The sequence below is a fragment of the Octodon degus genome, unplaced genomic scaffold, assembly GCF_000260255.1.
Source record: "Octodon degus isolate 3935 unplaced genomic scaffold, OctDeg1.0 scaffold00006, whole genome shotgun sequence".
Taxonomy (NCBI): domain Eukaryota; kingdom Metazoa; phylum Chordata; class Mammalia; order Rodentia; family Octodontidae; genus Octodon; species Octodon degus.
In genome coordinates this window covers 31880192-31902223 of record NW_004524582.1, presented here as the reverse complement: position 1 = coordinate 31902223, position 22032 = coordinate 31880192, and the positions used below count along the sequence as shown (strand labels likewise).

Sequence of the window (22032 nt, the reverse complement as noted above, 5' to 3'; positions counted from 1 at the left end):
AGAGAGACAGAGAGACAGAGAGACAGAGAAGAGACAGAGAGACACAGAGAGAGACAGAGAGAGACAGAGAAACAGAGAGAGAAAGAGACACAGAGAGAGAGACTGTGAGACAGACTGAGAGAGAGAGAGACCAAGAGAGAGAGAGAGAGAGAGGCAGAGAGACAGAGAGAGAGGAGAGCGAGGTGGAGTGCGCCTTGCTGGGAGTGGCTGTCACCAAGGACCATGGTTCAGCACAGAGTGCTGGGAGAAACAGACTGAGGCAGCGGCCCTGTGGCTTCGGGCCAGGCTGAACACAGCACCACTGGGTTTGGCTGTGAGCCATTGTCTGCGAGGCTCAGCCGCTGGTGGGAGCTGGGCTGGAGGGGCAGGTGTCAAAGCCTGTAGCCACGGGTGTTTCCTGCGGCACCCATGAGCATGCGTTGAGCTCCTGTGTGAGGCTAGAGGCCCCTGAGTCTCCGAGGTGAGCTGCTGTCCCTGCTCCAGCCATCCCCAGCTGTTTCTGTTGGCTATGACTTCCCTGAACTGGCCATCCGAGGTCTTCTTTCTCACACCACGTTGTGATCAGCAGGCAAGGACAGAGATGTGCTCAGCTGTCTGGTGAGGGACCGCATGCACCAGGCCTTCGGCTCTCCAGCCCTGCACCCCATATTTGCAGCAAAGACAAGGGATGGTGCCAGGCCAGTCTGCCAAGTGGACTCCGCAGGGCCAGCTGGCCCTGGAGGGGCATAGCCTGCCCTGCTTCCCAGACCCGCCATATGGCGGTGCTCAGGAGCTCCTCGCTTTGCCTCTGGAGCAGCCTGGGCCAGTGCACCCTGCGTGTCTCTGAGGAGGGCAGCCCTGGCCAGGCTGCCCCGAACTTTTCCTTCTGAGCCTTGTGACATCTTGGCTCGGGGACAAGGGTCAGATTGGGAACTGGTGGAAGGCAGAGTGGGACACACATGAGCATGGGCCCTCCCAGGTCACTGCTGTCCTCTTCCTGGTGTACTTAGCTCTAGGGTGTGGGAGGCTGCCCCCTTGGCCATGAGTCCCTGGGGGGCCGGATGGAGCTAACCCCCTGCTGGTGCAGGGTGCTCAGGGTGGGCATGAGACTCTCCTGGTGGGAGAGGGTGATGGGAAGGCCCAGAGAAGCTCCCTGAGCAGGTGGCTGTCTTGGGCTGGACTGCTGGACGCAGCCTGCAATAGACTCAGCATCTGCTTGAGCTGCTGCAGCAGGTGCCACCCAGGGTGCTGGCATCTGGCGCTGTTCTCACAGGTCTGGAGCGCAGAACCTGGGCTCAGTACGGTGTCCAGCCCATGCTCAGGGCTGGCCTTGCGCTCCATACTGCACAGGCAGCATCTCCTGCCTGTGTCCTCCCTGGCATCCCTTTGGATGTGTCTGTGTCCCCTTCTCTTAGGGGGACATGCCTAACACACTCTGGTGACCTCATTGAATTCGTCTAATTCCTTGTGCTCTTGTCTCCAAACACAGCATGTCCCGCTGCTCTGGGGTTGGGCCACGCACAGACTTTGAGGGAGCACAGCTCAGCCTGTGACGGCGTCCCTATGGGGCTGATTGTGGCCATACCTGTCCCTTGGTGTGTCTGTTACCAGAGTCCTGAAGGACAGTCAGCCTGTGCCTAGTGACAGACTCTGCCGGCAGCGCAGGACCAAGACGTCCTGGTGGGAGGCGTTTCGGAGGTGCAGTAAAGAGACAGGAAGGAGAAAAGAAGCCTTTATGAGCTCCAAAGACACGAGGAGATCGCGGGCAGCTGGGGCAGGCGGATCCTCCGGCCGGCCGAGACCCAGGCAGCCGGGCTTCTATGGACTTTGTTAGGGGTGGGGTCTGGGGAGGGTGTTGAGAAACAGCCGAGGAGCTGACTGGGTCGTCCCCGAGGTGGCGGCGGCCGGAAAGGTGAAAGGAAACTGCACCCTGCGCCGCCACCGGGTTGGAGAAGAAGCGGGAGGGGTCTCTGGGAGGGTAAGCTGTTGTTGTAGGGCTTCAGCGTGTGAGATGACCACAGTGCAGCAAGTCATACTAGGGCCGAGCCTACCACCTGGCAGGGAGGTATGGCCCTCACCTGTGGTGTGAAAGTGGCAGCTTTATGGCCGCCTGCCTCGTTCCATGAGTGACTTGGACGTGCATGATGAGCCACCAAACTGATAGAACATCCCATACTTTCATGCATTACTCATGTAGGATAGAGTTAAATCTGCATCAGGTGTGGCTGGCTTTGAGCTGGCTATCAGACTGCGCTGTGTACAATATCGGTCCATGTTAGTTATCCTGCTTGCCAGGAAGTGCGGGCAGCATGGGGCAGGACCTTGGTGGGCCTGCGTGGCTTGGAGAAGGAGCAGGGTCACAGCAGGGCCTGCAAGGTCCTGCCGACAGGAGGGGCAGCCAGGCACGTGGCCAGCCAGCAAGGTGGACCCGTCAGATTGAAGCCTGCACTCTCACCAGACCAACCTGCTGTGTGAGCTTGATTTTCAGTCACGAGTGAGCTTCAGAGATTTACCCACCGTGTGTACTGCTGCAGTTATTTCATTTTACCTCTGTAATATCCTGTTGTGTGAATGTACTAACACACACACATGCACTCACACAGGCACGCACGCACGCACACACGTGCACGCACGCACATGCATGCATGCACGCACACACACACACAGATGCACACCCACTCAACAGATCCCCAGAGGTGCTATTGTGCACACCAGGGCACACATCCCCAGCTGTGGCTGACGGGCAGCTTTGCATGTGGCCGTCAGGCGGGTGGCGTGCGGTGGTCTGTGTCAGCCTGGCTCTGATCTGCATCTCCCTGACTCTGGGCTCCGGCCTCCTCCTGGCCGCCTGCCTGCTCTCCTGCTGGGCTGCCCTTCCTGTGTCCTGTGTGCTGTGAGTGCAGGCTGACCTCGGCTCTGCCTTCCCCGGCCCTGGCTTATTCTCTCTCCTCCTGGGACTTTTGATGGCCAGAACTCTTCAGTTTTAGGAGTCAAGTGTGTAATCATTTCTCTTGGTTTGCACCTGTTGCTTAGGTAGTAGCTGAGCTGCTGCTCTGAGGTCAGAAAGGTTTTCTTCTCACCCCTACGCTTTCTGTTCTTGGAGTTAATGTTTGTGAACAGAATTAGGTGGGATGGAAGGCTTTCCTGCCTGGCTGTTCCAACACCGTGCTCTCCGCTGTCCCGGTCAGTGGTGTCCTGCCTCTGTGGGTCACGTGCTCCTGTGTGTGAGCCCCTGCTCCTCTGTCCTCTATTCTTGCCTATTGTCAGTGGCCTTCATTTACTTTAAAAAGTGACTAGAGTTGTCGACATTGCTGGCCATTAAAGAAATGGAAATTAAAACAACACTGAGGTTCCAGCTCACCCTAGAAAGAAGCCATTGCGAAGAACTCGAATAACAAATGCCGGAGAAGCTTGGGGGAAAAAGCCCTCGGCTGTGCTGGTGGCGATGCAAACTGGTACAGCCGCTGCGGAATCGCGTGGAGTCCTTGGAAAGCTACGGCTAAACGCTCTGTTTGACCCAGCTGTTCCCTTTCAAGGTGTCAGGTGGTAAAGACGTCACTGTACAGTGATCCACGCGTGCCTGTGTTCATGGCAGCGTGATTCGCAATAGCTAACACTTGGAAGCAGCCTATGCACGTGTCCATCAGCAGATGACTGGGTGAAGGCAGGGTGCCACGCGGAATTATCAAGGGTGAGTCACTGGTAGGAGGCAGATGCACCTTAAGGTCACACTGTTAAGTGAAGTAAATCAGACACGCTAGCTTAAATATGGCATGGCTTCCCTTATACAAGAAGCCTAAAGTGTACAAAAAGAACAAAATAAAAGCAGGAAATAGAAAGTAGGAAGGTAGATCAAAGGGGAGAGGGATTGAGAGATGGAGCTGGGAGGGAGCAGGGAGGAGTGAAGAAAGGAATCAGGGTGCGTTGTGTACACACACTATCTCGCGCATGGAATGCAACACTGTCAACTGTACACGTGCACTAGTAAAGCAAGACATTAGAGCTGTGTAATAAACCTGTTCATCTGACAGCGTCACTGTCCAGACCGCGCCGGTGCCTCTGGGAGCCGAAGCACGACATCGCAGGCAACGATGCGGTTCTGAGGGCTGTTCATGGGAAGCAGGAGACAGAAAGCTGCTGGTGGGCGGCGGCCTGCCGAGGTCACCCGAGTGGGCTCCTTTATGTCCAGGTGCCAGGTCCCTGGCTGTGACAGGTCGGGGCAGATCCGTAGTTCAGTTTGGGTGTGGATGGACCTCCAGAGAGACAGCCCAGGGCTGTGCTGACCACGCCCCCTCCGGCCCCTGGGCATCTCGCTGTGTAGTTAGGAGAACGGAGCACAGGGAGCAGCGGTCACTTCCCCATGTTGTCCCTGAGTGCTGAGCTCGTGCTCTCTGTGGCAGAGCTGACCCCAGCCCTGTGTGTGCAAGGCTGCCCGCCCGACGCCATCTCAGCCCTGGCCCTTGCCAGCTGCTGACTTGGTGCCAAGTAGCCAGTGAACTGCCACTACGCGGGACGGATCCCACTGTCTTATCTTGGCTGTGCTGGGCCTTGCCCTGTTGCACGGTTGTCACAACCATTGATAAGCCCTGCAAAGCACTGTGCGCAGTTTCTTGGCAATTGCATTTTAATCTGAGGGTGAATCTGGAAGAATTCATGTCTTTAGGATGTGGAACTTTTCTGTCTATAAAAATGCTATCTTTCTCTGTTTTGGTTTTCTCTGCTGTTTCAACATATTTATAGAATTTCCTCCCAGAACACTTTTAATTAGATGTATTGCTTAATTATATCCATGGCTACGTAGCTTATATAACTTTGTTGCTATGATAAATAGTGCCTTTTAAAAATTGTGAGGGGCCAGGGTTATAGCTCAGTGGCACAGCACCTGCCTGGCAAGGGCCATGTCCTGAGTTCCATTTCCGGTAACCACAAAAATAAAAATAAAGTTTGTGGCTTTTAATACCCAGCTGCCTAAGTAAGGTTAAGAAAGTCCCTCCTTCAATAAAATTATGGGGAAAAAAAAGATATAAATGGAAAATTCCAGAAAAAAAAAAAGTCCCTCCTATTCTGGTTTGTTAATTCTTTCTTTCTTTCTTTCTTTCTTTCTTTCTTTCTTTCTTTCTTTATGTGTGTGTGTGTGACCAGCTCAGCCCACCAGGGGGCGGGGCTGGCTGGCATGTGGTGCTGGGGGATTGAACCGCGGTCCCTGTGCTTTGCTAAGCTTGTTCTAAGTAGGTGCTCTAGACCACTGAGCCATCTCACCAGCCCCAAATGGAATAAGGGGTTTTTTTTTTTTTTTTCTTCCTTGAATGCCTTCAGGGCACTTTTGGCCAGCGGGAGAGTTGTGAGGTTCGAACTCCAGGAACCTGAGGCTGACAGCTTTGTGGAAGCAGCCACTTAAAGGACTGAGCTAGGGCCAGGCCCCTTGTTAATTCTTATCTCAGCGAGTGTCTCACTGTAGCTCTTCTCTTGATTGTTTGGCATTCCTTGAGGTCACATGCATCGCCTCCTTTTGGTGCTACTACAGCAAATAGCAACAATAGGTCTTCAAATATTGGGCCATGCTTGTCTTGCCAAGATAAGCCGAGTGGCAGTCTTTTTATATATTGGTGGATTTGCTTTGCTAACATTATTTTGTAGAATTTAAGGATCTTTATGTTTGAGACAATCTTGTAATTTCCCCTCCTGTCTGTGTTAGTCTGCCTTTGAGATCATGATCGTAGTCTCAGAATTATAAAAAATTAGTTAGCAGGGGCTGGTGAGATGGTTCAGTGGTCTAAAGCACCTACTTAGAACAAGCTAAGCCAATCAAAGCACGGGGACCTCAGTTCAATCCCCCAGCACCACATGCCAGCCCGCCCGCCCCCTGGTGGGCTGAGCTGGCCACACACTAAATAAATAAATAAATAAATAAATAAATAAATATAAAAAAAAATTAGTTAACAGAGTTTTGCTCTCTTTTTCCTCTCTCCTTTTTTCTGCTATATTGAAGCTCTTATTCTAAAAGCTGACAGTGAGGTCTGGACTGTCCATTACTGACCTGGCAAAGGCAGCCTTCTCTGAGCTGGCGCCTCTGTCCATTGGAGCAGATGTGTCCAGTCCTCCGTGTTGTAGCGCTGTCACGAGGGGTGGCACGCACTTGGATTTTATTTGCCCAATCCAATTTGAGCTTCTTCTGAGAGCTGGAGAGTAAGGTCAGGGGGGTGACCAGTGCGGCCTTGTCTGGGCTGGAGGGACAGTGGTAGGCTTGGCCTGGCTTGCTGTGGCTCTCCATCTCTGCAGGTCGGTATGCGGCTTCCTCTTGTCCCAGGTCTTTGTTCTCAGCTCCTGGGTGGTGTCCTCATCCCACCCTTCCTGTGCTGCTGTGAAGGTCAGTGGTATGCTCTTGTCTTGGCCAGATTCCAGCGCATACCCCCGGGGTCCTGGCGACATCCGTGCTGCCGTCCTTTCCTACAGACTCGCCTCTTTCTCTTGGGCTGGCAGGAAGCAGCTGACATGCAGTGTGCACGGCCACTTTTGCAAGTCAGTGCTCTTTCCACCTGAGATGGAATTTTAGTGCTTCTGAAATCATTTTGATGTTGACTCAGAATTCTTCCTGCTAAGTGGAGTTTGCCCAGGTGGGACCATCGCCATGGTAACATCCTCCATCCTGCTGAGGCCCCAGGCCTCTTTCCCTTCAGAGACACTGGTGTGGGCCCTCAGAGGTCTGGGTGCCAGAGGCCTGGTCCCTCTGGGCCGCCAAGCCGGAGCAGCGCCCTCCTCCTCCCCTGGGTTTCTGGGGCGGCGGCTGCTTCCTCTGTGACCTCTCTAGGTCTCTGTGTCTTTTTTCTCCACCACCAGCCAGGTCAGCTCTTCTCCATGCTGGGTTCTCTGCCAGCTGCCGTGTGGTATTGGTCTGCTGTATGGGTGCTGCCTAACATTCTGTGTTGCTCTCCAGGAAACCTTCCAATGGTCTGGTCTCTAGTTTAACCTAAATTCTCTCTGTCTCTGCCTCTCTGAGGTGTTGGGGATTGAACCTGGGGGCCCTGAGCTACATCCTCAGCACCCTTTATTTTGAGATACAGTCTGGTTAAGTTGCTCAGGTTGGCCTTGAACTTATGATCCTGCTGTCCCAGCCTCCTGTGTAGCTGGGATTTCGTGGTGTGCCACAAGGCGCAGCCTTGGATCATCTCTTGTTTTGAGTTCCTTTGTCTGTAAATGCTGAGTGTGTACTTTGCAACAGCAAGGATAAGGGGTGACCTGGACAGATGGGTGTGCCCTCCCCACCCTGCTCTGCCATGTCAGGCTATAGTCTAGGCTTGAAACTATTTGCTTTGGCATTTTTAATTGTAGCCAGTCAGACAACAAAAGGGAAAATACCTAAGTTGCATTACATGGAAATCTCAGTTTTTTTACAGCACGATGCCCAGCTAGGTGGCTGCTGGGCAGTGCACATCCATGCTGCGAGGCTCTTGGGGGTGGCTGTCAGAGCCCAGGCAGTGATGGGAGCGAGGTTGGGGGTGCAGCAGGTGCACTGTCAGCTCACCCTGCACCCCGGGAGTCAGCATGGCAGTCGAGACTCATGTGACTGGGCAGTCTGCCTCTGGGCTATCGTGAAGGTGTGGGAGCTGGACTTAGACCTGGTCACAGCAGTGTTACCCACAGAGCCCTTGTGTGGGGTGACTCCATGCCCACCAACAGAGGGATGAGAACACCAGAAAATCTTACAGAGCCCTCAAAAGGAAAGCGGTTCTGGCCATCCTGCATCTGGGATGAAGCCCAGGAACACGGCGCCAAGGGAGTACGATCCCAGTCTGGTGAGGGCCCAGAGCCTTCGACTCCCGGGTGCACTGAGGGTGTATCCAGGGGTGGGAGTTGGTGATTTTCGGTCTGGAGTTGCCGTCTGGAGGCTGGAGGTGCTGAAGATGGTTGGGTCCATGGTGCTCCGGCTTTGTGGAGCTGGTTAGGACAAGTGTTGCTGTGTGTGGTAAAATTTACAAGTGTGAAAAGTCTGTGTGGAGTAGAACACAAGCTGGGAGCCTCCCAGGCTCCACCACCCTGTGACCTAGCACATGATCTTGCCTGGATGGTGTCCTGATCCACCCCAGGCTGCAGCGACTTCTGGCCTTGCCCTGGTGGCTGCGGCAGGCAGTGTGGCCTTGGTGAAGGGGGCCTGCCCAGAATGCCTGCGGAGACCAAGCAGACACGTCCGGCAGGCCTGACAAGAGAACAGTTCTTTCTTTGTGTAACCAGTCTCTACTGCCTTCGTATAACTGATGGCCTTGCACTGTAACTTGAGACTTCGAACTTCTTTCATGCGACAAATCTGCCCGTGTATCTCTCTGCTCACTTTCCCTTTAAAAGCCCACAAACCCCGTGGGCCGGGCTCCGGCTCGCGGGAGAGATCCTAGTTAGAAGCCAACCAGTGTAACAAACTGCCTGCTAAACCTCCTCTGTGCAGTTTCTCCCGCGATTGGCCTGTTCTGTGACAGTGGGGCCGAGTGGTCAGCGCCTGGGCGGGGAGCAGGGGTCAGCGGACTGGAGTCCCTCCTCCCCCTCTCCAGCGGTGGGGGCTCCACCCCTCGCCTCATCTGTAGGGGACGCACGAGACACGCCGGCCCTGGGAGCGCTGGTGCAGACCCTGGCAGGTGGTGGCCCCAGAAGCGGGCTGCCCAGGCGCAGACTCGGCCGCAACCTCTGTGCCTGGCGTTGCGCCTTGCAGGGCGCTGAGCTGAGTCCATCTGCTGCAGCGGCGGAGGAAGGCTGGCGCGTGGGCCCGGGAGCCCGCGCCCCTCGCCGCGCCTGCTCGCGGCTCCCCGGCACGCGCGGCGGGCCAGCAGGGGGCGCCAGGAGCACACCGCGTCCTTTTGTGCTGTCCGCAAGGGGGCGGAGGACCGTCGGGTTGAGAAGCGGACGCTGAAGGTGTCCTTGCTGAGTAAACTGAAATCAGCGTCTGTTCCCCAGACTGTTAGTTCTCTGCGGGAGTGGGGAGTGCTTTTCTGGCCGCTCCTGGTCCCTTCCTTACGCAGCGCGGACGGCTGCGTTTCTCCTTCCTGTGGGGGCGCGGCCAGGCCGCCTGCGCAGGGTTCCCGTGTAGTCACGGGGGTTAAGAACCGAAACATTTGGGCAGCGGAGAGAGCGCGCGGGCGTAAGCGCGCGCCTGGCAAGCGCAAGTCACGTGCAGGAAATAGCTGAGAGTAAGTGCCTTGTAGGGCTCTGGGAGACTGCATAGTGTTCCTATTGTCATTTGTCCCGACTCCCGTGGGAGTGTGCCCTGCGCTCAGCTCCAGCTTGACCCCATGGCTGTGCAGGCCCCGCTGGGCACCCTCTCGCTTGCTCTTGGCTGGCACGAGTCCTGGGTGCAAGCAGACATTAACCAGTGCCTCGCCTGGGCTCTGCGCTTGCTCACCCGTCCATCTGTCCATCTGTCCCCTCTTGCTGCCCCCGACTCAGCTCACAGTTCCGTGTGTAGGACGACAGGAAGAGGCGAGGACAGGGCTCCGGAATCTTTTCTAGACCAGGGCTTGAGCATGTCGTCTGGAGGGGCACTGAGGTTCAGGGCACAAGGGGAGTCCAAGGGAGTCATGGGCTCAAGCCAGAACCCCAGGGGTGCGGGCAGGGAGAACGAGGAGACCGGTCCCAGGCACAGGCCCTCCAGCCAGGCTGCTGTGGCCTAGAAAGGGACCTCTGGCTCTAGGTAGGGTATAGCCGCTGCAGCTTTGGGTGTGGTTTTCAAAATAAGTTTCTCAGACAAGTGATTTCCACTCTGTCATCTGCACCATGGCTAGCAAGGGACCCAGAGAGGCACCCCGGAGCTGAAGAGATAGGTCAGTGGCATAAGTGCCTGCCTGGCATGCACAAGGTCCTGAGTTCGATCCCCAGTACCAAAAAGTAAAAATCTGAGTGGAAAATAGTGTGCAGAGAGGCACCCTGGCGAGCGGGTCTGCCGAGAGGGCGGGGACCTGCGTGTGGACCCCGAGTGCCGCCTGAGTGGCCAGACTGAGGCGCTGCATGCACGGGGTCGGTCTCCTGGGTGTCGCGGCAAATCCCCTTGTGGTGACCTGGATGCCTGCTGCTGCGAGCTGCCCACAGAGAGGATTCCTTGTCCTGACCTAGAGCTGCCAGTGCACTGTCCCCGCTCGTCACCCCGGGCCAGCGCTGGCCTCCCAGGCTTGGGACTGAGAGGTCTTCCTTTCTGGTGCCTTGGCTTGAGCCAGGGCTTGAGTGGTCTGAGGCCTGGTGTCCCATGGTGGTCGCTCCCTGCTAGCCCTGGCCCTGGCCATCTTTCTTCACACATTCTCTGCTTGGGAGGCCGTGGGATTTGCCGTGGGCTCCCAGAGGACAGCCTTTAAGCCCCTGAGCCTGGCTGTGGCACAGTGGGGCACTGCTCCCACGTGTCCCTGGCACGCGAGGCAGTAGCAGTGCTGGGCGGGCGCTGGGCCTCTTGCTCCCTGGATGGTGACAGCATAGTCCTGCTTTCTCTGCGTCGGGCTCCCAGCAGGGCCTACCTGTGGGTGCTCCCCATGCAGGGAGCCATCGCCATCCTCTCTACCTTGTACAGGCCATGGGGGAGGCAGTCAGCCGCTGGCACCCTGCGTGTCCCTCCTGCCCTGGGTCACTGTGGAGCTGGCATGTGCTGGTCCACAGAGGACAGGCCCATGGGCAGCACCCCTCTGCCTTTGGCCACAGTTAGTGGGCGATGTGGTGGGCAAGGAATGCTGGCCCAGCGTGCCCCTGAGCAGCTCGGAATGCGGCTCTCAGTGGGTGGGGCTCTGTGGGCGGGGCTGAGAAGCTTCCTGTGTGTCCTCCCAGCTTCAGGCTGTGCTCTCACTCTGCCCATGTGACAGTCCCCTTCTGCAGCCCAGGTGCAGCTCCTAGTACCTTAAGAGCCTCACCCTGCCAACCTCTCTCAGCAGCCCCTACAGTGTGGCCACTGTGCCCATGCTATTCCTCAGCTCTGCAGCTGGCCTGAGCACAGTGAGGATTTTACAGCGGATGCAGGTTGTGTGGGGGCCGGGCTGGGCGGGGCTGGCTGCCTGACAGGAGCCAGATGCTGGTGGGAGGGTGGGAGGAGAGGCTGGTGGGGGGCCTGGCACTGAGGTGAGCAGGAGGCCCTGGGAGTGTGGGCTCTGGGGGCTGCACATGGCTCGGGGCTCAGGGCTTGGGGGTGGGGAGGCATGGGCCACAGCGGCACTAATGGAACCCGAGTGCCACTGTCACTTCTTTGCTGTGGTCTCTGTCACCAGTAGGGTGAGGGGGCAAGACTGTGGATGTCACTCTGGTGTGGTTTCAGAGCCCAGCTTTTGCCCGAGAGCCATCAGGGAATCACTGCAGATGTCCGCATAACGCCTGAGGTCGTTCTGTGGGTGGAGAGAGCTGGAGAGCCCTGGGTGAGGCGCTCACGCTAGGACCTGGCTCCACAGCCCATGGTCCTCATCCTTGAGCCGCGTGCTGGGAGTGCGGCTGAGTCTATCACTTCCAGGAGGAAGCACCACGTGGTGTCTCTGGCCAGTTATGTCCTGTCAGAGCTGATTTCGAATTCAGACGCCAGGGCGATGTTTAGGGGTTATTTTCCAAAAGGCTGATAGAGTTGTGGAGAAAAACAGAGCAGCCCCTGCCATCATGAGGGTCACCTTCCCGTGCCGCAGCACAGCCAGCTGCCACCCCTTAGGCTCTGGTTCCAGCCCTTTGAGCCAGCTGCTTGTGGCTTTTGGGTTCAAGGGGGAGCTGGGAGGCACAGCCTGGGCACAGGGTAAGTGGCAGCATAGTGCCCAGATAGTTGGGTGACTCCTATTTTTTAGTTTTGCACTTTTTTTTTTTTTTTTTTCTGGAACTGGGAATTGAACTCAGGCCCTTGTGCTTGCCAGGGAAGCGCTTATTCCACTGAGCCATCTCCCTGGTCCCTAGTTTTGCACTTTTTAAAAAGTGTATTTAGTACAGGGTGTACAGGGCCTCACTACACAGATTAGACTCATAGTGAGCCTCCTGTTTTCAGCCTCCCAAGTGCTGGGATTACAGGTGTGTGCCACCACGCCTGGTCTCATTTGCCATCTCAGCACACCCGGGGGCAGGGCTGCATGGTACGCCAGAGATTGAACCCCAGCCCTGTGCCTTCCAAAGCAGGTGCTTTAGTCCGCTGAGCTATCTGGCTGGCCCTTAGTTTTGCACTTTTTTGTTGTGCAAATCCACCTAACAGAGAAACCCCTCTGAGATGGCCTGTGGGGCCGCACTTTGGAGACTTCTGAGAGGACAACCTGACACCTCTTTTTTTTTTTTTTCTTATTGTAAGTTGTTTATTGTAAGGTATTTATAAACATCTTTCTATCTGTAGTAATTCAAACAATGGACCACATTTCTTCTGACAAAGACAGTAATAAGCTCTAAACAAAATCAGCTTGCTGAATTTTTCTTCTTTACCTCTTGTGTAAGGATGGAACTTGATTTTCATTAATCCAGAGCTGCTGCACCAGAGATGATTTCAATCAACTCTTTGGTGATGACGGCTTGGCGAGTACGATTGAATGTCAAAGTCAATTTATCAATCATCTCAGAAGCATTCTTGCTGGTATTGTCCATCGCCGTCACTCTAGCGCTTTGCTCACTGGTGGTGGATTCCTTCAAGGAGTAGGAGATGATATTGGCCAGGTTGTACTCTTGGTAATTCTGCAGCACATCAGCATCAATGTCATCATAGATGCTCATGCTCTCAGCATTTGCAATGGTATTTAGAGAAAAGATGGGCTTTTCTTCTGTTTTATAAGAGATAACAGACCTGAATCGATTAAGGATGACAGAGCCCTCATCAAACTCATATCCAGAATTGAGTAATTCGAGAGCAATGACGGACGCATCTCCAAAAGTAGGGGGCTTTCTTCCTACATCCTTGAAGGTCACCAGAAACTGGTCAGAATGAGTCCTGGAAAGTATGCCCCTAATTTTATCACCAATTCCAACCAGCATGACCTCTTTTCCAGCTGCCGTGAGTGTGGCCACCTCATTCCTTCTCTGTTTAGCAACTGAGGAATGAATAGCACCGCAAAGTCCTCGATCTGAGGATACACCAATGAGAAGGTGTTTCTTTTTGTCTTCAGGTACCTTAATATCAGCTTTTTCATATAGAGCAAAAGATCCTATTCCATATATTCGAGGCGGTTTCAGCTCCCTCTCAGCTCGGGCATATTTTGCTGCTGCTACCATTTTCATAGACTTGGTAATTTTCTGGATGTTTTTGATTGACTTTAGTCGCCTGGTAATATCTTTCAAGGTTGCCATATTTCGGACTTGAATCCATTGTGGCTGCAAGGCCCAGGCCGACAGCCCAACGACGTTCGCCCGAGAGAACATGGTAGCAGCTTTGCTGAAGGTCGGGCAGACAGGCCTTCTCCCTGACACCTCTTTTTATTCCTGTTTAGGGCTCCAAGTTCGGGCGGGGAGTTGGGCTTGTGCAGACATCTCAGCGCACCTCTGCCCGGAGATCCTTTGGAAGGTCCAAAAGGTTCAGCATCACCCGCTCTCTCGACGACCTTGAGGTAGGTCCGTGCCGGTTGTTCCTTCTGTTTATTTATTTATTTTATTTATTTATTTTTTTAAATTTATTTATTTATTGTGTGTGTGTGTGTGTGTGTGTGTGTGGCCAGCTCAGCCCACCAGGGGGCGGGCTGGCTGGCATGGGGTGCTGGGGATTGAACCATGGTCGCTGTCCTTTTGCTTAGCTTAGCTTGTTCTAAGTAGGTGCTTTAGACCACTGAGCCATCTCACCAGCCCTGTTCCTTCTGTTTAAAGATGCACGCAGCCTATGGGCTGCTCGGGTACCCTGGGCTTCCTGGCACTGTGTGCCCCTCTTTGCCCTTTGCCCTGTCTGAGACCCGTGCCGCTGCTAGGGACGCTGCTGAACGTGGGACTCTGGCAGCCCTGGAAGCTGCCCTGCAAGAGCCTTCCCAAGGGTAGGGCTTGACCCTGAGGGGATCGCCTTGTGCTGTTCTTTCTTCTGTTTCTTTTGTTTGAAGAGTAGATTTTATTTTTTAAGCAGTTTAGGTTTATAGAAAGCTTGAGCCCAAAGCCGCCTCTGTGCCTCCCTTGTCCCCACACTTTTGCTGTCAGCATCATCACAGCAGGTGTGAATTCGCCACTCGGGACTTCTGCTGTGCTGCCCCTAGTAGAGGTGACCTGCGTGTCGAGCAGCGTGGCCCTGCCCTGCAGCATCACGCTGAAGACCTGTGCGCCACTCCTGCTCCGCCCCTGTGCCCGCCGGCCTCCTGCTGCCCCCTCTGTGTCTGAGGTCCCAGCAGATGCTGTGTGCTGCACTGCCTCACTAGAGTGAGAGGGGTGGTGCCCGTGGCGCGCAGCCGCTGTTCTTGCTCCATGCGCTCCGTCGCCAGCACAGCACAGAGTTGTCTGCTCTGTATGAGCAGCACTCGGGGCATGTCACAGGCGTTTGGGCACATGCAGGTGACTGGTGTGGGTTTTCTGGGAGGAGGCAGGGCCAGGCGGTGGTGGGATGGGCGTAGGCTTCCAGCTGCCCCGATGCTTGGTCCCGGGCTAACTCTGGGGGCACAGCAGGGCTGCACATGGTTTGGCCCTTCAGCCATGTGGGCCGGCTGCAGTGCTGCGCTGTGCTGTCGCTGTTGCTAGGAGGTGGTGTAGGCCACAACTTCACCTGCTGGGGGCAGAGGCAGTGAGGTGTGGCCTTGCTGGGCTGTGGCTGAGCACAGCCTGAGCTGGGGGTCCTGCAGGAGCGAGGAAGGTGCAGGGCGCAGGGTAGTGGGGTGCAGGGTGAGGGCTGGGGGTGGTCGGAGTGAGGCCCTGCTGTGTCCTCCAAGCTTGGGATGTGGAGTCTTTGACTTGCCCTGACCACGTCATCTGGAACAAGACATGTGATGTTTTTGAGTTTTGTCTGGTACTATGAAGTGGACAGGAACCCTTCTGACTAGACAGATCTGTGTGCTCGCCCGGAAATTTGCAGCCGTGCCCGAAGTCCGCCGGTCCGAGGCTGGCCTGTCCACAGCCTGGCTCCTATCCGATCTGCCTGCCCAACTGGCACCCACAGCCCTCGTCACCCCTGGGGCTTTCCTGGTTTATGATTTCCATCGCTGTCATGGGATGGTGGTGCCTGCCGTGTCCTGAGAGCAGCTGTGTGGCTGTGCCCCCATGCCCAAATGCAGTGGTAGGCAGCAGACAGCAGGGGGCGCCCGAGCACCTTCACGCAGGAGTGGGTGGGCTCCTGGGCTGGAGACAGGGTGTCCTCCCTGGGTTGCTTTGCGGCCAGCTGAGAGCTGGTGTGTTCTTCTTGCCTGTCAGTGGCACAGTCCCCAGCCCACAGGGGACAGGACCTGAGTAGCTCCAAGACCAGACGTGGGCTGGGACCTCACTGCCACCTGGCCGAGCTGGTTCCTTCCCTTGGGGCTCCCGCTCTTTTCTGGGACTCAGGGTGATCTGCGGTGCCTTTTCCAGGGAGGAGTAGTGCGTGCATCCCAAAGGAGCCTGCTTTTGTGTTCCTGGGAGAATTTCATGTAGACGGCTTTACTAGTTCTGTACACTGGACTCCCTAAGCTGCTTGTGGGGCCTTGTGCATACAGTGGCATGTGGCAGGATTCCCACTCAGTGGAAGGCCACAACTGGACACCTGTATGATTGTGATTTGGGGTCATAGCCTGGACAGAAGCCGCCCTGGCCCCATGGTGCTGGCCTGGTCAGGCTGCTGCAGGAAGCCCGAGGAGGAGGCTAGCAGGTGCTGGGGGTGTCCCGAGGAGCTGGGGTATGGGATTGCCTGGCTTCTCTCTCTCCAGTTGTTTGGCTGGTGCTGCTTGATCTGGGGTGGTAGGTGGGAGGTGAGGAGACCCTACTGGAAGAGCTTAGGGGACCACGGCCTGCCTGCCAGAGGCTTCCCGGGCTTAAGAGCAAGAAAAGCTGGGTTCTCGCATGCCAATCTGTGCACGGCATCTCCTGGGCAGCTCTGGGGTCAGCAGTGGAGATCCCTCCTCCAGCAACACCTCATGTGCAGGCTCTGGCAGGGCACAGAATGAGGAGGGGAAGGTGGATCAGCTGCTTCCTGCAGCTCCTGTGTGGGGGCCCAGAGGAAGCCTGTGTCCTGTCGCTAGGGGCCCTCTGGCCTCCATAGTGCAGTCCCAGGAGGCCTGGTCAGGTGGGGCATGGGGACCTCTCTTTGAGGCTATGCAGGATGGGGAGACCTGGGTCTGGGCACTTGGAGGCCTGTCCTGCCCGTAGGGCATCCAGGAGCGGCCCCTCACTACCGCAGGCTCGGCTTCCTTCCGAGGGCAGGCTGTCATTTCCTCTGCTCCATGCACTCTGGCTGCACCCTTTGCCCATACCCCCGGCTTCTGAGGCCCCTGGTTCCTCCAGCCGCAGCAGGTGTCAGGGAGGTAATTGTTCTCTCGCTGGTCAGGCGGTGGCATGACTGCACCCAAGCCCACATGGAGCATGGATGGAGGGTTTTTTGTGCTCAGACAGCTTCTGAGCTTCATAGGGCATTGGTAACTCCAGGGTGCCCACAGGAGGGTGAGGGGGCGGAAGGCCTGTGGGCTGGGACTGTGCTCCTGGCCCTCAGTGTCGGGCAGTGCTGTGGCTCCTCATTCAGAGCCTTGCTGGCCAGGAAATGCGCCGGATGTCCCGGGGCTGGGCTCTCAGTGGCCTGTACCCTGGCAGGAGGCCACTGCCTGTCACAGTGTGAATCAGCCCACACCACCCTGTGGGATTTGCTTCTGGGTTCTCTGGCTCGGGATCGGGCAGTTCTCCCTCAGAAGAGCCCAGTGTGGTGCCAGCTGGTGGTCTCCCGGCAGTCTGGAGTCCCCAGAGCCCCTCAAAAGGCCCTGGCTCCCCAGTGCAGCAAGGGTGCCGGTAGCGCCCAGGGTCTCTGACGTTCAAAGGGGTCAAGGAACCCCAGGCTCTAGAAGCCACTGTCTTCTCTTTCCCTCTGCCTTTTGAAAGCTGGGACTCTCTCGGTGCTCCCCCCCCCCCCCCCCTGGCTGGGTTGGCTGTGCGGCGCTGGGTGTTGCCTCTCCCGCGGTGGGCTCCCCCCCCCGCCAGGCCCTTCAGGTGCCGTGGACAGCATATAGGCTTTCAGAACCGTGCCAGGTCCTGCTGGCTGCCACGGAGGGGGCGTGTGCAGATGGAGCCGGCCCAGAATAGCTCTGTGCAACTGTAATTAAGGTTGCGAACCGCACCGCGCTGCTCAAAACAAATTCCCTGCAGCTGCTGTGCTGACTGAGCGATTACCCCTATCAGCTGAAGTGTTATTCTTGTGATTTGGTAGAGGAAATACTTTAAAAATGATCTCACAGCGTGATTTATATAAACGGCTTGTTTTCTGTGTGTGAGACGATCGGGATCGAGTCTGAGTCCCCGGTCGACCACAGCTTCCTCCGTGTCCTGTTGCTATGGGTGACGAAGGAGCACATGGAACCCTGCGGAGACGCCCGAACTTTGCTGACACGCACAGGCTTGCCATGGTGCTGGAGGGTGCGCTTTAGATCTGGGTGCCTGGCGCAGGACAGAAGCTGTCTTGTTGTAAGATGAATTTGGAAGGAGGGTCATCGAGTGAAACAGATGCTTGCCAGGAGCAGCAGGTGAGTCACTCCAGCAGTGGCCGCACTCAGTGTGCTTCGGAAAGGCTGGCCACACCCTGGCCACCTTTTGAGTGGGGCGCTGGATCCGAGTAATTTGGGGCTGAGGGGGTAAGTGCTTCCCCATGTCTGTGCTCAGGAGCTGGGGACAAGCAGCACTCAGGGCCGGCTCTGGGACCCTGGTGCCAGGTCTAGTGCTGGGGTCCACCTCACCCGGTGGGGGGCAGACCCCCGGAAAGCACCCAGTTCTGCTTTCCTTGGCCATAACAATTCTGACAGATTGTAGAGGTCTGAGGTGATCTGGTTGGAATATTACATTTCAGCTAGATAAATACATTAAGAGCCACATGCTCTGAATTACTACCGAGAGCTTCTAGCTTCCAGTGCAGGAGCCGGCTCTGGTGTGTGTGCATTCATGTGCGATGTCAGGCCGTGATTAACGATGGCTATTACACGAACTTATCAGGCTGGACATACTGACTGTGTTATGTTGGTGCAAAAGAAAATCAGATTTAAAGTACATTCCTGCGCTGGTCACGCACTAGTTCCTGGGGACCCATCGTAAGTGTACCCTTTTCTGGCAGTTGCTGGATCCTACTGTGTTTCCCGAACGTCTAGTTCAGCTGTTTTGCAGAGAACTGAGAGAAACTGGGAGCTCAGAGGGCGGGTTTAGGTGCTGAGAGCGGAGTGGGCGGCTCCCTCCGTGGGTGGGGGCTGGGTAGACAGGTGGGGAGCAGCTCCAGTGAGGCGCTCCTGTGAGGCCCCAGAGCAGGCTGGGGGAGCCGAGGGAGGAGCCGCCCTGGCCTGCGGGCCACTGGCCAGCAGCCGTCTGCACCCACTTCCACTCAGCAGCACATGAAGGCAGGCTGCACCGTTAGCTCCTGAAAACAGCCTTTGTATTTTCCTGTTATCTGGACTGACTTCTCAGATGTCTGCAAACGCTGAAACCGACCCGAAAGTTATTAACACATGAGTGTTAGAGCCTGGCTCCTGTGCTTGTGCATTTGTGAGCAGCTCTCGTGGTCTCACTTCCACGCCAGTGCCATGGGGCCAGGCTGCTGCACCTGCCCTGCCTCGTGCTGTGGATCCCAGGGAAGGGCCCTGCACTGGTGCCCCACAGCCCCCCGCTGTGCTCAGGGCAGCTGCAGGGACAGGGGAGCAAGGTGGAGGGACCCTTTTCCCAAGCCAGCTGCTCATAGGCCAGTTCCGCGGGCCCCAGGTTCCTCCTCCCCTCTGAGCCTCACCTTGCTGGTCTGTAAAGCGGTGATATGGAATAGCCAGGGCTTCGAGTACTGCACACATCACCCCGCTCAGCCCCACACGCCTGCTGCTGGGGTGCAGGCGCCGAGGTCAGAAGCCTGCCTCGCTGGGACCGGGCCCCAGCCTTCCTCCTGCGGAACTCTCCCCAGGAGCACATGAAGCCCCGCTGCCCAGGGACACTGGCTGCAGCTTCTTCTGTGATGTGGACTGAACGCGGATGTGGACCAGAAGGAAGGACTGTGGTGTGTAACCGCGCCAGCTGGGCGTCACCTCTTGGAGCCAGGAAGAGCTGCCCAGCAGGTGTTAAGGCTCACAACCCCAAAGAAAGATGGACCCTCAGGAGCCCCCTGGCTCCCTCCTCAGGAGCCCCGCTGCTCTGACCGGGCTCCATGCCAGTGTGCTCATGGCAGGCACAGGGGCCTCCTGTGCCCCACTTGGGCCATGCTGGCCCTGCAGTTGGCGCCGTGGCGGGGGCAGCACGTAGGTAGGGGATGGGGCTTCCACCATCCTTGTTTCCTTGCTGCGTTGGATGTTGGGCAGTATGCTTTCCAGGGAAGCGTGTCCTATGTCCTGACTTCGCAGGGTCCAGGAAGGACCAGGGGCAGCTGAGGTAAGAGGTGGGCCTTGTGCCTCCTCACATACTGAGTTCTGCTCAGTAAAATAAAGATCATCATGTGCAGTCCAAAGCCACCACTCTTTCCTGGACAGCATGGAGCCTTGTGTTCGGTAGGCACTGGCTGGGGACTTGGCAGCTGACCCTTGAGGCATGAGCCAGGTCCATGGGAAGGCCAACCTTAGTGTCAAGGAGGCCAGGAAAGTAAAAGGCTAATGAGGAGGAGGGGGCAGAGGAGGGGCCAGGTTTGGGAGATGCTGGGCACTGCCTGTGACGCACGAGCCACTCTGTCCCCGAGCCCAGGCCCGCCCTGCGCCCACTTGTGGAAACTTTCCACCTTCTACAGTGGCTGAGGCTGTGTGAGCCCTGTTGGGACCTGGGTGGCCCCTCCAGTGTTAGGCTTGGGGGCAGTGGGGTGGGCGGCATGGATGCTGGGGGGGGCCACAGAGGAGGAAGCCGGAGGCCTCCTGGAGTCACGTGTCTGAGGACGCCTCCGCCTGGTGCTCTAGTGCCTCCACAGGCTTTGGGGTCCGTTTGCCTTTGGCTGAGTTTCTCTCTTCCAGCCTAAAGGAACTGAGTTCCTTTCACATCAGCCACCACCAGCCACCACTCCTGGCATCCCCCACGCCCAGGCTGAGGCCTAGGCAGCTGCCAGGTCTACCCCCGGGGTGGCACCCCGACTGCCCATGTGCTGTCTGCATAGAGCTATGCCCAGCCTGAGCTGGAGTCACTCACGTGCTGCCTTTGGCATGTCTCTGCTGTCCAGCAGGCCTCAGGTGTCCAGACCTCGCTTGGGCACCTCCCCACCTGCTCGTCTGTTCCATCTCAGGAAGTGGCAGCCTGGTTCCTTTGCTTTCTGCCTGACCTCTCTGGCGGTTTCCTTCCACAGCCCGTGGGCCTGACCTCAGACCTATCCTCAACTTGGATTGTGCCCTGTTGCTCCACCTCCCTCGGATGCCAGTTCTGTGCCCAGAGTCTATGGGCCTCTGATGGCACCCTGTCCCCTGTGCCCCAGCCTGCTGGACTGGGCTGTTGTGAGCATTGGCCCAGTGCGCTGGGCACCTCAGCGCCTGGCATGCTGCGTACAGGAGCACAGCCAGGTCTTGTGTATGAGTCCGGGTGCTCTCAGTGTGTGAGTCCCTGTAGCCCACAAGCACCAGAGCCTCGGTCCTGCGTGGACCCAGTCAAGGCCTCTGTGAGCAGTTGGGAGACCAGCCTGACAGCAAGGCTTCCACCCCAAGGTTTAGAGGTGCAGAGGCTCTGGGTGCAGAATGTCTCCCTGGGCAGGGCTTCCTTGGGGAGCACCACGGGAGACGTACTTTCACGAGCCCCAGCTTGAGGGAGGGTTGTGTCGTGCTGGCCTTTGGGTGGCCAGTGCTGTCTGTCTGGAGACTAGAGGCAGCCTTGGCTCCAGCCGAGCGCTGATGGTGGGCAAACCAGCACTGTGAAGTCAGTGTCACCCAAGCTTTGTGCCAGGTGGCACCGAGGACGTGTCCCAGGACCCCTCTGGACCTGAGATTCCAGGTCAGTCCCCTGGGCTTTCATGCCAAGAGAGGAGCAAGTGTGACAGCGCCGCTTGCAAGGTGCATTCTGCAGGCGTGTTGCCTGCCTCCATTCTTCTGACCTTATTGAAGGTTGCCAAGGCCTTTGGCGTGCACACGCGCCCCCACATGCATACACGTGCATGCACACCCTCATACATGCATGTGCACACACATATGCACACACGTTAAGGACAAGCCCAGCTTCACTTCTGAGTGCCGCTGTCTCCTGGGCTGGTCTTGGTGACCCAGTGCCTTGCAGAGACAGCTCTCCGCTCCCCTCCGCGTTCTTCCGTGGTGGCTGCGAGGGAGCTGTGCCGCTGTGGGCCTTTGTTGTGCGCCTGCCTTCTTGGACCACAGGAGGTCTTCTGTGCATAAGCCTGCAGTTGTGAGCCCCCTCTTTCCCCACATTCTGCTCTCTAGGAATCCCTTTGTATGTTAAAAAGGAAATGTGCTAGGCGTGGTGGCACATGCCTGTGGTCCCAGCTTCTTAGGAGGCTGAGGCAGGAGGATGGAAATTCCAGGCCAGCTTAGACAGCATAGTGGACCCCTCTCAAAATCAAAAGCATAAAGTTGCTCATTGCAAAGACCCCAGGTACATTCCCAGTGCCAGAAAAATAAAAGAGTGTGTGTGTGTGTGTGTGTGTGCGCGCACGCTTGCGCCATGAGTGTAAATAAAAGGAGAGCTGGTGGCACTGCAGATGCTGGGTGGAAACACTGGGTGACCTGGTGCCAGATGGGTCACACAGTGCAGTCCTCTGCTCAGCCCCAGTGAGGTCTGTAGGGCCTCTCCAGGTTCCCAGCCGCGGGATCTCAGAGCTGTTTTGCAGGGACAGTTGTTATGCCTGTGGCGGGGCTTGTCCATGGTGATGGGGCCTGGCCTGAGGACAGCAAGGAGGGCCTCCCAGAGGTGGCTGTGGTGGCACTGAGCCTGCAGCCAGCTGGCAGGTGAGGCTGCAGATGAGTGCTGGGCGCGGGGGTGGCTGGCCGCAGGCCCTGCAGTGGCCACGGTGGGGTGTGCACCCTGGAGACCTGGCGCACGGGGCTGTGCGCGCAGGCGTGTACTCGCCACACAGTGCTCGGG

At 56.9% G+C, this 22032-nt stretch overlaps 2 protein-coding genes across 12 annotated transcripts in view; one reads left to right on the top strand and one right to left on the bottom strand.

Moving 5' to 3' along the window:
- The window catches only part of Rgs12 (regulator of G protein signaling 12), a 90500-nt gene that overhangs the window by 21880 nt on the left and 46588 nt on the right, over positions 1–22032 (top strand). For 8 of the 9 annotated variants that reach the window (XM_023699971.1, XM_023699972.1, XM_023699987.1 and 5 more), the window contains exon 3: positions 13368–13484. In XM_023699971.1, coding sequence (XP_023555739.1) covers positions 13368–13484 — 117 coding nt within the window. Of the gene's footprint in view, positions 1–13367; positions 13485–17336; positions 17538–22032 lie in introns of those variants that run through there. The other variant, XM_023699998.1, reaches the window with a different exon arrangement.
- On the bottom strand, positions 12231–13331 carry LOC101592851 (ATP synthase subunit gamma, mitochondrial). Of its 3 annotated transcripts, none has more exons than XM_023699999.1 (2): positions 12407–13331; positions 12231–12366 (listed from the first exon to the last, which is right to left on the bottom strand). In XM_023699999.1, exons 1-2 carry the CDS (start codon positions 13297–13299, stop codon positions 12336–12338), a joined length of 924 nt encoding a protein of 307 aa, XP_023555767.1. In that variant the 5' UTR covers positions 13300–13331; the 3' UTR covers positions 12231–12335. The 3 variants fall into 3 exon arrangements, with proteins under 3 accessions (XP_023555767.1, XP_023555771.1, XP_012372050.1); XM_023700003.1 differs by having other exon boundaries at positions 12263–12372; positions 12410–13331; XM_012516596.2 differs by lacking the exon at positions 12231–12366 and having other exon boundaries at positions 12379–13331.